Here is a 14,885-nt window from a genome sequence, read left to right on the forward strand (position 1 = left end):
GTAGCTTTCGGAAACTTCCATTGTACAGTTGTGAGAGAATGAGAAAAAGAGAAGTCCTGTCTTAGTGTTATTGGAACAGTCTTGACCTTGCAGAGCTCCTGAAAGTTCTTGGTGACCCCTGGGGAGATCTCTGGACACAAGATATGTTGAGAGTCACTGAGTAAGTCATCTCTTGGTGGCATTGACCTTATGATTGAACCCCCGCACCATATAAGCTCTGAAGGTCATGGTGGTGAAGTTCGTCCATTCCTGAACTTGATCAGAATTCTTAGGCTAGAAATGCCAGCCTGTTTTCTTGACTCCTGGTGGAATTGGACCTAGGCCATCCCTGATGACAAGTTCCCTATTTTAGGCTTAAAGGCTTGTACTTTAAAGGGGGCCACATGGTCTCTTTTGGTAACTCACGTTGGTGTTCTTGAATCACGGTGACTGTTAGCAGCCCACCGAGGACAGAGTGCAAGGTTTGAAGCAGAAGGTGCTTTGTCACCTCTGACATTTAAGTCCTTTGGATTGAAAATCACCCATGTCTCCCATACAAGCAGCACTGCCTTCCCTCTTACGGTGAAATCTGGCAACGGCAGACATCCTTTCGTGGGGACGACATGTTGGGCTTAATGCTGGCTCGGTTACGATGGGGCTCTCATGCATCACACCGGTCTTGGCCTCTTTGTCTTAATCCTGGCAGGTGGAGAAGGGAGGCTCCAGAGAGCTTACAGAGTGTGCACTGGTCACACCCCCAGTGTTTGGCATACCTACATTTAGAGAAGACATTCAGACCTCTGGTTTCTCAGCTGGAGTCCCTGTAGCTTCCAAGCCAGACCTTTGCTTAGGTCACCTGTCCACTCATTCATCCAGGCCTAAGGTAGACGAAAGCAGTGCTGCTCAAGCTAGAATGTGCATTTAAATCACCTGGGGGTCTTGTTCAAGAGTAGATTTGAATTCAGCAGGGCTGGGGTGGGGCCTGGGAGCCCTCTTTTCTTGCAAGCTTCCAGGTGATGATGTGGCTGGCCCACGGACTGCACTTTGAGAGACAACGGAACAAGGGCTATCCTCCTGTGAAAGGGAGTGCTCCAAACAGTTGCAAGGGGGTTTCTAGGCAACAGGCACATTTGTGGCTGTGGCTGTAAAGGGCCTTAGCATTGCCAGCCCCCCTGCTCAGCTGGAAGCTGGGGAGAAGACAGCTTCTGAGACAAGACAGACACACCCACGGCTGTGACTGGAGGCTGTGAGCGCTGGGCTGGAAAAAAGCCCTTTTCGTATCTCTCTTCTTAGTGCTAGTGGCACGGGGGCATCAGCAATCCTCGAAAAGCCGGTTGTCACTGCCTAAGCCCCAAGCACAGAGGGGGAAGGCACGGTGGCCTTGGCCTAGCCTTGCAAAGACTCCTTCCAAAAGCATTTTTTTTTTTTTTTGAATTTGGAAAAATCCAATTTAGTCTTGATTCTGCTTGTGTGTGTTTATCACATCACTTCCTGGTCATTCTCACCACCCTCTGGCATTAGGTCTGCTTAACTTAGGATCGTTCAGGGTAATGATTATGCTGTGCACCTCTCCTGCCTTATGCTTTCCCCAGCTCTTGTCTCTTTATTGTCTCTACCTAACCTTTGTGTCTACCTTGGACAAGTATGCTCGAGAATTCCTGCATAAATAGGGTTCCACGTAAACCAAAGACAGGGAATGACAGAAAAGGCAGAGTAGATGCATTTTATTTATCTGACAGCCACCTGGCTTTCTTTCAGGCTCTGGGTGCCTGGGCCAGTACGAGTTTTGTTTTTCAGGCTGTGTACGGATTACCGAATTTATGGCTTCACTTTAGGCTCTCCTTTGCCCTTCCCACATCCCTGTGCGCTGTCATTAATAACATAACTTCATCGGGCCTCAGGAGGACAGAAACACTCCTAGATAGGATCGCAGTGACTCAAGGGACTTGTAAAAGTTGACAGCGTAACTTACAAGGGAGCACTTAAATTCTTTAATAATTCATCCCCATGTCATATTTCCGTGCTCTGTGGAACAAATGTCACAGTGGTGTTAGGGGTAATTGGTCGTAATGAGTCACTGAAATACCTCTTCCTCTTTCTTCTAGCTGCTTCTCTTGACAGCCTTGCCGCTAACGTAAAGGTAATTGTAGAAATAGCATTTGTGAAATGACTTACTTCCTGCTCTAATGTTGGTTATTGTGCCTTCCCCGACGAGTGGTGGGAAGTGTATTGCTAGCAAGTGCTGCTCATGGGAATGGATTGCTGGAGTCTCAGCAGAGTCTGAGCGGTGCCTGGGCCCTCCTGTGTGCTTTGTGCTCGTTGGTTTGTTGCCCTCACGTACGCGCTCTTCATCTGTGGAATGAATCCCCCTGCATGTGGCCCCAGAACCTGCTTCAGGAGTAGGTGTTCTTCCTGCTTTTTTCCCTAAGCGGATACTTTCATAATACATAGAAGTGGTAAGTCACTTGCTCTTGAAGTTTGATTGGTTTGGGAAGATGAAGGCTCAAACTTCGATGTTCCAACATGAAAATAGATACAGGCAAAGAATGGAGTATATGGGGCTTTTCATGCCGTGGCATTTAAATAGTTTATTTAAAAAATGATGTCTTCACCAAACCTGATAATCCCATATGCTCATAAATCAAACCTCAGAGCATGAGTTTCTTTCGGCTTGTGGATATATGCCAAATGTGCAGAATTTTGGTTACCTTTCCTTGACCTTGAGCTTCTGAGCATTTTCTCTCTCACACTGCCAGTTCCTTCTCCTCTTTTACTGGGGGAGCTCCCCGGGGGGCAGGCCCTCTATCCGCTTGTCCCCTTCCTCACCCCACCCACCCCCAGCTCTAAATTCAGCAAACGAAAACAAAATCACAGCTGAAGAATCATGCATGTTGTCCCTTAGGTTATCAAAGAGCCAGATGAACGGATTGTTTTAAGGAAAGAATCATCATCACCTTTCGATTCAAGTAAGTTCGGAAAACCCTCGCCCAGTTACAGTAACCAAGGGGATGCTGATTTCCTCGGGGAAGCTTCGTTTGCCACCTCCCAGCATTCCAGATCCGCCAGCCCTCTTCTGGATGAGCCCCTTCTCTGCGATGAAAGGTCAGCGGCAAGCCCCCTATTTATTTCATTGTGCGAAAAGTGTGTTGTCGTCTAGCAGAAGTGAAGCCTGGTCACTCCATCGCTTGCTTCCTTAGGGTTATTCAGCTGTTGATATGAAAAATCAGTGTTCGTTTTTAAGTCTTCCCAGAAGGAAGAGTTGAAGCCTTTTCTCTCGCCTGTGGAAAGCATATCTCAGGATGTTTGTTGAAAACGGGACAAAAATGGGGCACCTGGGTGGCTCAGTGGGTTAAGCCTCTGCCTTAGGCTCAGGTCATGATCCCAGGGTCCTGGGATCGAGCCCCGAATCAGGCTCTCTGCTCAGTGGGGAGCCTGCTCCTCCCCCCACCCACCGTCTGCCTCTCTGCCTACTTGTGATCTCTGTCTGTGAAATAAATAAATAAAATCTTAAAAAAAAAAGAAAATGGGACAAACAGCTAACTTGGCATAGGTGCTATTTATCTATCCATTTTTGTCTTCCATAAAAAAACAAAAGGAGTGAAAAAAAAATCACCCATAGTTCTGCCACTCAAAGGCAAAGATTATTAACATGTAGGTGTATTTTCTCTTTTTTTTGGGACATGTTTTCTTGGCTTATGTATAGGATTGTCACAAATAACATTCCCCACCTCCCGCCCAGTTGCGTATATGTGACAGGCAGACCAGAAATAGAGAGAGGGACCTTTGTTTTCCAGACTGTACCATCTGGTAAAATGACCAGCCATCCAGCTGGCCTGGGACTACTGTGACTTTAGCCCTTGATGTCCTGCATTCTGGGAAACCCCTGATTCCCAGGCAAGCCAGGACGGTCTGGTCACCTTAGCTCCGGGAAAATGGCACTGAAGATAACCTTTTTAAGACAGTTGTTAAAAATGGATAGTTGACATATTATACTAGTTTCAGGCGTACAGAGTAATGATTCCGTTTTAGTGTATATTGCAGAATGATCATCCCAGTAAACCCAGTTTACCTCGGTCACCATACGTAGCTATAGAATTTTGTTTTTTCTACAGAGTGCTGAGAACTCTTAAGATTTATTCTCTTGGGGCACCTGGGTGGCTCAGTGCGTTAAGCCTCTGTTTTCGGCTCAGGTCATGATCCCAGAGTCCTGGGATCGAGCCCCGCATTGGGCTCTCTGCTCAGCGGGGAGCCTGCTTTCTCCTCTCTCTCCCTTTGCCTGCCTCTCTGCTTACTTGTAATCTCTGTCTGTCAAATAAATAAATAAATAAATAAAAGCTTTAAAAAAAAAAGATTTATTCTCTCAGCAACTTTTAAATATCCAAAATGGTGTTAACTGTAGTCTTCACGCATATGTCTATATATTTCTTTTATAACAGGAAATTGTCCTTTTGACTCCCCTGATCCCCAGAGTCCAGCCACCAGCAGTCTGGTCTCTGTAGCTGTGAGCTTGTTTGTGTTCTTCCTTAATTCCATCTACAGATGAGAGCACATGGTTTTTGTCTTTCTTAAGACAGTTGTTCTGGAAAAAAAAAAAAAAACTAACAAAAAAACAAACTGTTATGCCGGTCTCCTCTTCTCTGCACTGTTAGTCATGACAATAAGGAGAGAGAGTCTCGTATCCAAGTGACACGATTGCTCACAAAGGGACTTGGTAGGAAATCCCAGTAGTAGTAAATCCCAGTAAGTAGTATAGTAGGTAGTACTACCCAGTAGGTAGTAAATCCCAGAATGAAAGTCACAATGAAACAAAAGTCCTGCAATTTTAATAGGAATTATATTAAGTTTGACTAAGACTAAGAAAGTGGCCGTGCGTTCTTAGTGCTTTGCAGAAATGATAGAATACATTTACATTGAAATGTTGTATCATAGACTTGAGGAGACCAAGTCAAATATTTTAGTAAAATCTATTAAAGAATGGTGAATTCCTGATTACTTACTTCTTGGGAGGAAAATAACATGAAATAGATTTTTTAAAAACCAGCCCCGGCACGCAGAGACAGGTGGTTAGAGACATTTACGACCCTCTCTCTACTTGGCCTTCATCTCCTCTTGGCTTAGCCTCTGGACATAAAGATTTTAAACAGAGACGGGAAAGGACCTTCAGCTGGTGGTCAGGGATGTGAGTTCTGGTGCCCATCTGTGTCTAACTGCTGTGTGATCTCACAGAAGTGCTCAGCCTTGTAGACCTTCTAGACTTTGGTTTCCCCATCTGTAAAATGGGTGTGATGATCAAACAGCCATTCTCTTACAGGTACAAAATGGTTCTCTGCTGTCAGAATCAGGGACAGCTTATAGCTTTTGTCCATGTGCCTGTGTTTATACATTTCCCAAACTCCTCATAATCAGTCTAGTGAGCATTTCTGAGGGACGGAATTGGGGCTGCCTCTGCTGAGCTCCTACCAGGTGGACTGGAATGGTCAGGATGGCTCCCTGCTTGCCCGTGGCTCCCATACTAGACCGGGAGGCCGGCATACACTCACGTCACTGGATGAGATGCGTTTAACAGAAGGACCATCCACAAGTGGGTGAGAGACAGAGCAGGAGGTGGGTAACTTCCTCAAGAGGGAGATAAGGAAGGCCTCATTTCTTTTAAAATAGATTTCTGAGATGGCTTGTGCAATCTCCAGCAGCCTCTCCTGAGTGTCTTTATGCAGCCGGCCAGTGTTCTCAGCTGTGGCTCACTAGGAACTCGCCTCCTATCTACGGAGGCAGAATCCTTGGGATTGGAGCTGGGTGTGTGGCGGCCTGTAGCGTCTCTGTGGGCAGAAGAGTGCCTTGGAGGAGAACAGGATTGGTAGCCGGTCTGCTAGCCTGGAATGGAAACCCTAACATTTAAGACATTTCTCCTGATCTCTGGGAACTTCCAGCTTAGCAGAGGATTTAAAAAAGTGTGCCCAGAGGGCTTTCTGTCAGGCGGAGCTTTGAGATAGTATGGACCAAACATTATTAGGGTAGAAAGGAGGAGGAGGGAATGCACCGATGGAAAGCTTCACGGAGGAGGGTGTATTTCCATGGGGACCTTGAGGGGAGGGTATTGGATTATGATGGAATTGAAGGAGGGGAGGGATGGGTGGTGAGAAGGCAGGGGGCCCTGGTGGCGTCTAGAAGTTAGACCAGCTTGCGGGAATAGTGGGTGCCAAGGCCGAGAGCCTGAGGGACTGGGGAAGCCGAGCTAAGGAGTCTGGGTTTTGTTGGACGGCAGCAGGGGGTTTTGCAAGTTCCTTCTCGGGAGTTAGCACATTTGACTGCAGGATGACGACTCTGGCTGCAGACCAGATTGTTATCCTCTACCTCTGATGGATCAGCAAATTCTGTTTGCCCAGAGTCCCTCTAAATGGAGAGCTTTAGAAATAATTTGACTATGAATTTGTAAATTAGGCCATGAAACTGTGACAAAGGATAGCATAGTCATGGAGAAGCCATCTGGTTTGCCCAGGACTGTCCAGTGTTTATCGTACATTAGCTAAGGAGAATGATTGTACCCAAATTTCTGAAATTCTTTAAGAATCTTTGGAAAATGGTCTTTGTGCTCTTCATCACCAAATGGCCCATTCTGCCTCGGAGTTTAGGTGTTGGTACCCACTCCCCTCCCAAAGATGAATGAATGAAGGGATGAATTCAGTGACTCAAGGAATATTAAATACCTACGTGGTATTCAGTACCTACAGGGCCCTGGATTCCCAGTGCCAGTTTCAGTCTAGGGGTGGACACAGACATGAGCCAAATACTGACCAGGTGTCAGTGGTCAAAAACTGTGAGCAAGGGGGAATGGACCCCAAGTGCAGGTAGTAGGGTAGACAGCTCCCTCTGCGGGAGGAGGTTAGGAAGGGCTTTGCTGAGCAGCCAGTGATCGGACTGAGCTCTGAAGGTGGGTAGGGTGCACACGAGTTGGGATTGGGGTTGGGGTGGCGGCCTTCCAGGCCGGGGGAGCAGGGTTGGCCAGCCGTGGAAGGGAGCCTCCCATCGGAGGAACTGGAAGGCTCTGGTACCATCTGTGGTGATGTTTGGGTCTGAGTAGCCTCAAGTAAATGAGATGAAACATACAATCCTTGCGGCGGAAAACAGTTGGGGTTACATTTTGTGTTAAACATTTATGGATGAAATTTCTAAGGATTGAGAGAAATACCTGAAATGCCCAGTAAAGTACAAGGAAGGATCACTCACAGCCACAGACTCAAACACCAACCATTCTTCACATTCCGGTTGCTTTTATTGTCAGTGTGTATCTTATGCGGATGGTTAATGAAGACGTGCAAAGCACACTGTGTATATTGCTCGTTCCTGCTGCTTCTTGCTAGTAAGTTATAAATAGCCGCACACTGTGTTCTGTACTCGAAGTATCCTTTTTAGCAGCTGTATAATATTCCGCCCTGCTTTCGTGTGTTGGCCAGGTTCCACCCTTGCTCTCAGTCCTCCTGGAGGAAGATCCATGAAAGGGTGTGCAGTCTCCTGACATCCCACAGAGCTCAGCAAAACCTGCACAAGGTAGGGCTTCCGAAACAGCGGAATCTCTACTGACAAAATCACATGGGAACGGGGGCGTCAGTCTAGGGCTAGGGGCAGTGGGGCGGGGGGAGAGACAGACATTAATCCAGTAACCACGGAGTTAAATGTAAAATTGTGATGCTTACCAAAGAGGGGTCCTGGTGTCCTGAGGGCATCTGAAAGGGGGCACTTGACTTGGTGGGGAATCAGGGTAGGCTTCCTGGAGGAAGAAACCAGGGAGCTTCCATCTGAGCAATGAGTTGCAGAGAGTTTGCAGGGTGGCACCTGCTGGGTGGAGGTCCTGCAGGGAGGGGGAGCATGGATCTTTCAAAGAGAGAAGATGGTCTCCCTGGCTGGAAGCCCAGACCTGTGCACTGTGCACAGGAATCCCCCAGTCCAGAGAAGTTGTGGTCTGTGTGAGGCTACAACATGGAAGAAAACATTAAAAGTTGATAAGGTGTTTTGGCTGTTTGACGTGTGGGATCTGGGGAGTGTTTCTGACCCAAAGATAAGATACACCCAGTACTTTCTCTACTGCAGGCTAGCGGCAGTTAGCCAAGTGACCCATCATCATGTGAAAAGAACTCAAATGAAAGGTTAGCAGTGGCCCCAGTGGTTGGATTTAAGGATACTGTATCATAGTCAAAGTGGTCATCTTGGTCTTAACTTAAACACAGGCATAGCCCAGATTTATAGAATGACTCTTATAAACGAATATTGATTTTCACAGGGAGGGGTTGTAAATTACTTTGCTTCCTCTTGGCAAAGTCGTTGGCTTTGCTTTGTCTTTTCAAGTAAAATAATCCTTTGAAAATGTAAAAAGAAGGGAAGGAAGGGAGGGAGGGAGAAGAACAAGAAAGAAGGGAGAATTTGCATGTACGCGTACACACGGATACTAAACCCTCCCCACTGCCATGTATGGCAGACATGAGGTCCATAGGCCTCTTAAATGCAAAAGCACACATCTGAGTAGCATTGATTTATATGTGTAATGATTTATATGTTACACTATGTGTAACGCAGTTGCTGGCTTGTCTTTTGTTATAGGAATATTCTGTCTCTGGAGCAAAGTATATCATCGAAAGACCAAGCTACCTGGTGAAGGGATACCCAGTGCATGAACAGAGATATTTTTAAGCTGCTGTCTTTTGTAAGTAAGCAGCTTAAGTGCTGCTTCTTATTTTGATTGGCTTAAATAATTTCCTGCTGTCAGGATGAAGTAATTAGAAAATGTGGTGGAGAGGAGATGGGTTGGAGACCCCAAGAACCACACAGGAGGACTACAGCATGTGTGTCTGTGGTCTGCCAGGCCTGTCTCTGTCTCTCTTTCTCTCCTCTGCCTCCCTCCCATCTTCTTTCGTGGTACCACTTCTAGCTCCTTGAATAGTCTCTTCCTGCCACAGGGCCTTTGCTCCTGTTATGCTCTGCCTGAAATAGTACTTCCTGATCCTGTTTGGGTCACTTCTCTTTATCCTCTGGTCTCATGACTTTCCAGGACACTTCCTTCCCCTCCAAGGCATACCTTTTTAGCGCGCCACCGTTTCCCTTCCTAAAGCTGACACAATTTGTTGTTATATTTGTACATGGGTTTTATAAAGGGCTGACTGCCCCTTCTACTAATGAAACCTTCCCAAGGTCAGGGACTCTGTCCCTTCTGCTAACTAGTAGCCAGTTTTGGCACCCAACAGTGGAATCCCACTGAACATAGACAAAGTCAACTCCAAATGCCGGGAGTGGGCCCTGAGTGAGAACCTCACTCCCCCTCCTGCCATCCTGCTACCATCCTGGTAGCACATGACCTCGGCACTGGGTAAATATTTTTTCGTGAGTGAATGTGGAATGGGGTGACGAGACAGCTGTAGAATTCAGGTCTGTGGTCAGTAGTTGGCCACACTGTCGGGTGACGTTATTCCTGAGGTGTTCTCTTCTCATCCCTTTCTATCTGGGCCTGGAATTATGATACCTCTTCCTTATTAAGCACTTCCCAAGCTCCAGGAACTGGTGCCAACACTTCACATGCATCAGATGAGTTAATACCTAATTCTTACCACACCCTTATGAAGTAGGTTCTACCATTAGTTCCATTTCACAGATAAGGAAACTGAGGCATGGGGAGGTTTAGGTGACTTGCTCAGGGTCACATGGCCAGTGAATGGCATGTCTGAGAATATGAACCTGGGTGGTCTGGCTTCAGACACCATGCGTTTTTTTTTTTTTGTTTGTTTGTTTACGTTAAAAATTTTTTTAAAGATTTTTAAAAAAAATTTATTCATTTGAGAGAGAGAGAGTGTGAACAAGAACATGAGCAGGGGAGAGGGGCAGAGAGAGTGGGGGGGGGGAGAAGCAGGCTCCCCACTGAGCAGGGAGCCTGTTGTGGGGCTTGATCCCAGGACTCTGGGATCATGACCTGAGTCGAGGGCAGATGCTTCACCAAACGAGCCATCCAGGCGCTCCCAGCAACCATGCTATTAAAGCATTACATTCCATTGTCTCCCCAAACCTAGAGTGTGATAGGGGAGCCCTGGGGTGAAAGAGGGAGCCCTTTGGAATTGAGGAGGGTCTGTGGACATCACCCTTGATCATCTCCCGTGAGGAGCCTGTGCTCTTACGAACGCAGCAACGACAGCCTAGAGACATCGAAATTATTAGGAACCTTTTTGAGCCGTGAAGGCGTGTGGGATGACACGCTAGGTGTTCACGGTAGGCAGGCTCCTGAAAGTCTGGCTCAAGGGCCATTCGCGCTTTAGGCACAAGCCGCCTTGCGCCCAGGCTGGCAGGACTCTCCGCCATCAGCACCACGGAATGTGGAGGAGGGCTCGCTGATAGCCCATTCTGCTAGCTTCTACCTCAGAATGTTCTGCTCGGTCGATGAAAGGGTGGATTCCGGGCCACTTAAGCTCCAGTTGCCAAAATCGTCATCTAGGTATTTATTAGGCAGTTACACAGAATGTGGCCACGTAATGACCGCCATGGGAACGTGGCCACGTAATTGCTGAATGCCAAGCTGTGTTGACTCTCAGCATGGGGGACATCAAGTTACATAAAATCAGCAGATACGTGGTTGCTGGTGGGAGGGAATAGAGAGAAGGGAAGAAAAAAATTGAGTAACTCCTGTCTTAGAAAGTGGGTTTCCTTGGGGTGCCGGGCTGGCTCAGTCAGTGGAGCGTGTGACTCTCCATCTCAGAGTCAGGAGTTCGAGCCCCATGTTGGGGGTGGAGTTTATGGGAAAAAAAAAAGGGCAGAAAATGGGTTTCTTTGATGACACGAGTTCCCACCCAGTGGTTTGGAATGTCAGCCCCACATTTGGGTCATGCATTCATGGTGAGGCAGGGCTGGAGGGCCGTGTTGGTGAACATGTTGGTGGTTGTAAGGAAACTCAGGTGACTTCAGCTTATCTTAAGCAAACAGGGCATTTATTAGAAGGATGCTGAGTATCTCCGTGAATCCAGGGAGGGTGCATACAAGGAGATCAGGCTGCCGAGATGGGTCGGCTAGAGTCCCCCCGGGGTCAGGAAGACAGCTCTGGGAGGAGCATGTGCAGGAGCCCCCGCGGGCTCCCACCCCTTGTCCCCCACCTTGCTTTTCTCAAAGACGCCCTCCTGCTTGCAGCTCTAGTTCTTATCTCATGCCTTCTCAACCTCTGTGCGCTCACTGTTTAGCGGACATCTCTCTCCTGGGTTCCTAGTGATCTCCAGCCTGGGGGAAATGGAACAGTAAACCTTAGCGCAGAAGGGCCAGTGATTCTTGAACCAAAAACAGTGAATCCGATTGTCTGACAAGGGAACGGGTGGAAGAACTGGGTGGGCGGGGGGTTGGAGTACATCTATTTCTCGTTATTCTGGATGTTTTGGGACTTGGTACTTTTGGTATAAAATAGATGATCCCTTGTATACTTTGAAATGGTTAAAATGTTATAACCATAAGCACAATTTCGTGTTATGTGACTTTGCCCCCCCACGCCCCCGGCAAATCCCACAAACCACTTCCTACTCCCTCTAGGATCAGCCCTAGTTCTCTTAGAAGGTGTGATTGTCTCTGTGTCATGATCCTTACCAAGGGTGGGATCTGATCGTCCCTGTCTGGCATGAGCTCACTGGGACTCCGCTTTCAAGGACGGGCTTCCAGGGCCCCCTTCTCTGACACCTCTAGGTCCCGCAGGCAGACCCAGGCCCTCTGCCTTCTGCTCCCAGACCTGCCTCCACTTAGCACCTAATTCCTCCAACCCTCATATCGGAGTTGGTTTTCGTTAGGGTAACCCTCCCAAGAAGGGAGCAGAGACTGACCAGATGGCCCCAGCGCTGGCCCATGAGTGTCCCACCACCGTGGCCGGCCAGCAGGAGCCACCCCACTAGGGATCCTCCTAGGAGGGCGGCCAAGGAACTCAGGGCTTATGTCCTCAGACGCAGACAAGAACGGTAGCACAGAACCCTTTCTAAAATTAACGAGGAGCAAAATGGAAATAAACCAAGAAAGAAACACACAAAAAAGACAGAAATTAGTGAGAAAGCTGGTTTCTGCTCTGTCATAGCTCATTCGGCCTCCAGGTCCTGCAACAGTGGCTGGCACGGCTTCCAACCTCGCTTGTCCCCAGTGGACAGGCAGGGGCTGTGGTACCTCCTCTCCCTGAGGTCCCTTCACCTGTGTTACAACCAAAGCAAAAAGCGGGTCAGCCTGCACATCCCCAGCTTCAACCCCGGGGCCTCTCTCTGACTCAGTCACAGCTCGGAGGGGCCTATTTGGTGGCTTATGGGGATTGATACAATGGATGATGTCTCCCCTCCCTTCATCCCAGGACCTCTAGTCTCGCCAGTCCAACAGACACAGGTGGTAACTGGCCACCCAAACCATGGGGCACATTCCTGGGCCAGTGGTCCTCGGTGAACATTAGAATCACCGGGGGAGGGGGAGGCGCTCTGAAAACTCCTGATCCCTGGGCCTCGCTCTGGACCTATTTAATTGGAATCTCTTTGGCTGGTGCCTGGAAAGGATTTTTTTTTTAAGATTTAAAAAAATTCATTTTTAAATTTTTTTATAAACATATAATGTATTTTTATCCCCAGGGGTACAGGTCTGTGAATCGCCAGGTTTACACACTTCACAGCACTCACCATAGCACATACCCTCCCCAATGTCCATAACCCCACCACCCTCTCCCGACCCCCCTGTCCCCAGCAACCCTCAGCCTGTTTTGTGAGATTGAGTCTTTTATGGTTTGTCTCCCTCCTGATCCCATCTCGTTTCATTTATTCTTTTCCTACCCCTAAACCCCCCACGTTGCATCTCCATTTCCTCATATCAGGGAGATCATATGATAGTTGTCTTTCTCCGATTGACTTATTTCGCTCAGCATAATACCCTCTAGTTCCATCCACGTCGTCGCAAATGGCAAGATTTCATTTCTTTTGATGGCTGCATAGTATTCCATTGTGTATATATACCACATCATCTTTATCCATTCGTCTGTAGATGGACATCTAGGTTCTTTCTATAGTTTGCCTATTGTGGACATTACTGCTATAAACATTCGGGTGTATGTGCCCCTTTGGGCCACCACGTTTGTATCTTTAGGGTATATACCCAGTAGTGCAATCGCTGGGTCGTAGGGTAGCTCTATTTTCAGCTTTTTGAGGAACCTCCATGCTGTTTTCCAGAGTGGTCGCACCAGCTTGCATTCCCACCAACAGTGTAGGAGGGTTCCTCTTTTTCCGCATCCTCGCCAGCATGTCATTTCCTGACTTGTTAATTTTAGCCATTCTGACTGGTGTGAGGTGGTATCTCATTGTGGTTTTGATTTGTATTTCCCTGGTGCCGAGTGATGTGGAGCCCTTTTTCATGTGTCTCTTGGCCATCTGGATGTCTTCTTTGCAGAAATGTCTGTTCATGTCCTCTGCCCATTTCTTGATTGGATTATTTGTTCTTTGGGTGTTGAGTTTGCTTTTTTTTAAAGATTTTATTTATTTATTTGACAGAGATCACAAATAGGCAGAGGGACGGGCAGAGAGAGAGGAAGGGAAGCAGGCTCCCAGCCAAGCAGAGAGCCTGATGTGGGGCTCTATCCCAGGACCCTGGGATCATGACCTGAGCCAAAGGAGGAGGCTTTTAACCCACTGAGCCAGGTGCCCCTGGAAAGGATATTTTAAAAAATGTTCTTTGGGAGATTCTGATGCACATTTAGGATGGAGAATCCTGCAGGCAGCTTGAGATGGGGGACTTGGAATACCACCCCCCCCAATCCTGTACGGACTCTCTCCGTGTCCAAAAATATGATCCTGTTCATGGAACAGAATGGGGGCGGGCTTAACAGTTCAGCCCAGCTTCTGTGCATTCACTGTGAGCCCAGGAGGCTGTGTACTCCTCAGGAGAACACTAAGAGGTAGATACTCGGCTTATCTCATCCTGATGTGATGCAAAGAAGGCTGGTAGCTTGCCGAAGGTCACAGGCCACTGAGTCCTGCTACCTAATGCGGCCTCCTCCCACCCTGAGGCTGTAGAGCCGGCTCAGACCCCGGTGATCCCAGGTAGGGCTCCGTGCCAGGACTGGGCTCGAGTGACACCACCTTCTCCTCCGGGTGCTGACAGTTTGCCTTTTTCTCTGTACCATGTGCAGCGTGTGAAACTTCCAGCTGCACAAGGGAACCTGAAGGAGAGCGGGAGGAGCGTCGTGGACAATTCACTCAGGAAGCCAACTGACACGTCCTTAGAGAAAGAACAACAGCTTTTGTTACGAATCACCAGTGTCTCACCCCTTTCAAATCAAACCCTGTACTCAGTCTTTTGTGCCCAGGTAAGAGTCACTGATTAAAGTGTTTCCTGTGTGGGGCTCATATTTTCTTGTCAAGTCAGAGAATTCATGTTATAGTTGGCCGATGTGTTTCGAGCTCCTAATAGAAAATAATTGTAGTTGGGTGGCAGGTGCTTTTTCATTTAGAAAGCACTTTTTGGAATTCTAATGAAAGTGTCAGGATGCCTTTTCAGGTGCTCCTCATTTGTGTCACTGTGTGTGTGTGTGTGTTTTAAGATTTTACTATTTATTCCAGAGAGAGAGAGGGAGAGTGAGAGCGCGCGCACAAGTGGGTGGAGGGGGCAGCGGGAGAGGGAGAAGCAGACTCCCTGCTGAGCAGGGATTCCCGAGATCATGACCTAAGCCAAAGGCAGTGCTTAACCAACTGAGCCACCCAGGCATCCCACTGGATGTGTTTTTGGAAAGTTTTTAAATTTTTCCTTCCTTCCTTTCCCTCCCTCCCCTCCCGCCTCCCCCTTTCCTCTGCTCTCCCTCCTTTCCCCCTCCTCCTACCCTCCCTCCTTCCTTTCTTCCTTCCTCAGCTTAGATCTTACATGAGCTAGAGGAGGCTGCTATGTAG

The 14,885-nt window shown here is 47.9% G+C and overlaps 1 protein-coding gene across 5 annotated transcripts in view; it reads left to right on the forward strand.

Moving 5' to 3' along the window:
* The window catches only part of SPATA6L (spermatogenesis associated 6 like), a 51,941-nt gene extending 37,591 nt beyond the window's left edge, over positions 1–14,350 (forward strand). For 2 of the 5 annotated variants that reach the window (XM_047700913.1, XM_047700912.1), the window contains 5 exons: positions 2,085–2,119; positions 2,882–3,081; positions 7,431–7,524; positions 8,572–8,674; positions 14,123–14,207. In XM_047700913.1, coding sequence (XP_047556869.1) covers positions 2,085–2,119; positions 2,882–3,081; positions 7,431–7,524; positions 8,572–8,661 — 419 coding nt within the window. In that variant the 3' untranslated portion in view covers positions 8,662–8,674; positions 14,123–14,207. Of the gene's footprint in view, positions 1–685; positions 863–2,084; positions 2,120–2,881; positions 3,082–7,430; positions 7,525–8,571; positions 8,675–14,122 lie in introns of those variants that run through there. The other 3 variants (XM_047700911.1, XR_007122404.1, XM_047700914.1) reach the window with 3 other exon arrangements.
* Positions 14,351–14,885: the final 535 nt, after the last annotated feature.

Source organism: Lutra lutra, chromosome 13 (assembly GCF_902655055.1).
Source record: "Lutra lutra chromosome 13, mLutLut1.2, whole genome shotgun sequence".
NCBI classification, from domain to species: domain Eukaryota; kingdom Metazoa; phylum Chordata; class Mammalia; order Carnivora; family Mustelidae; genus Lutra; species Lutra lutra.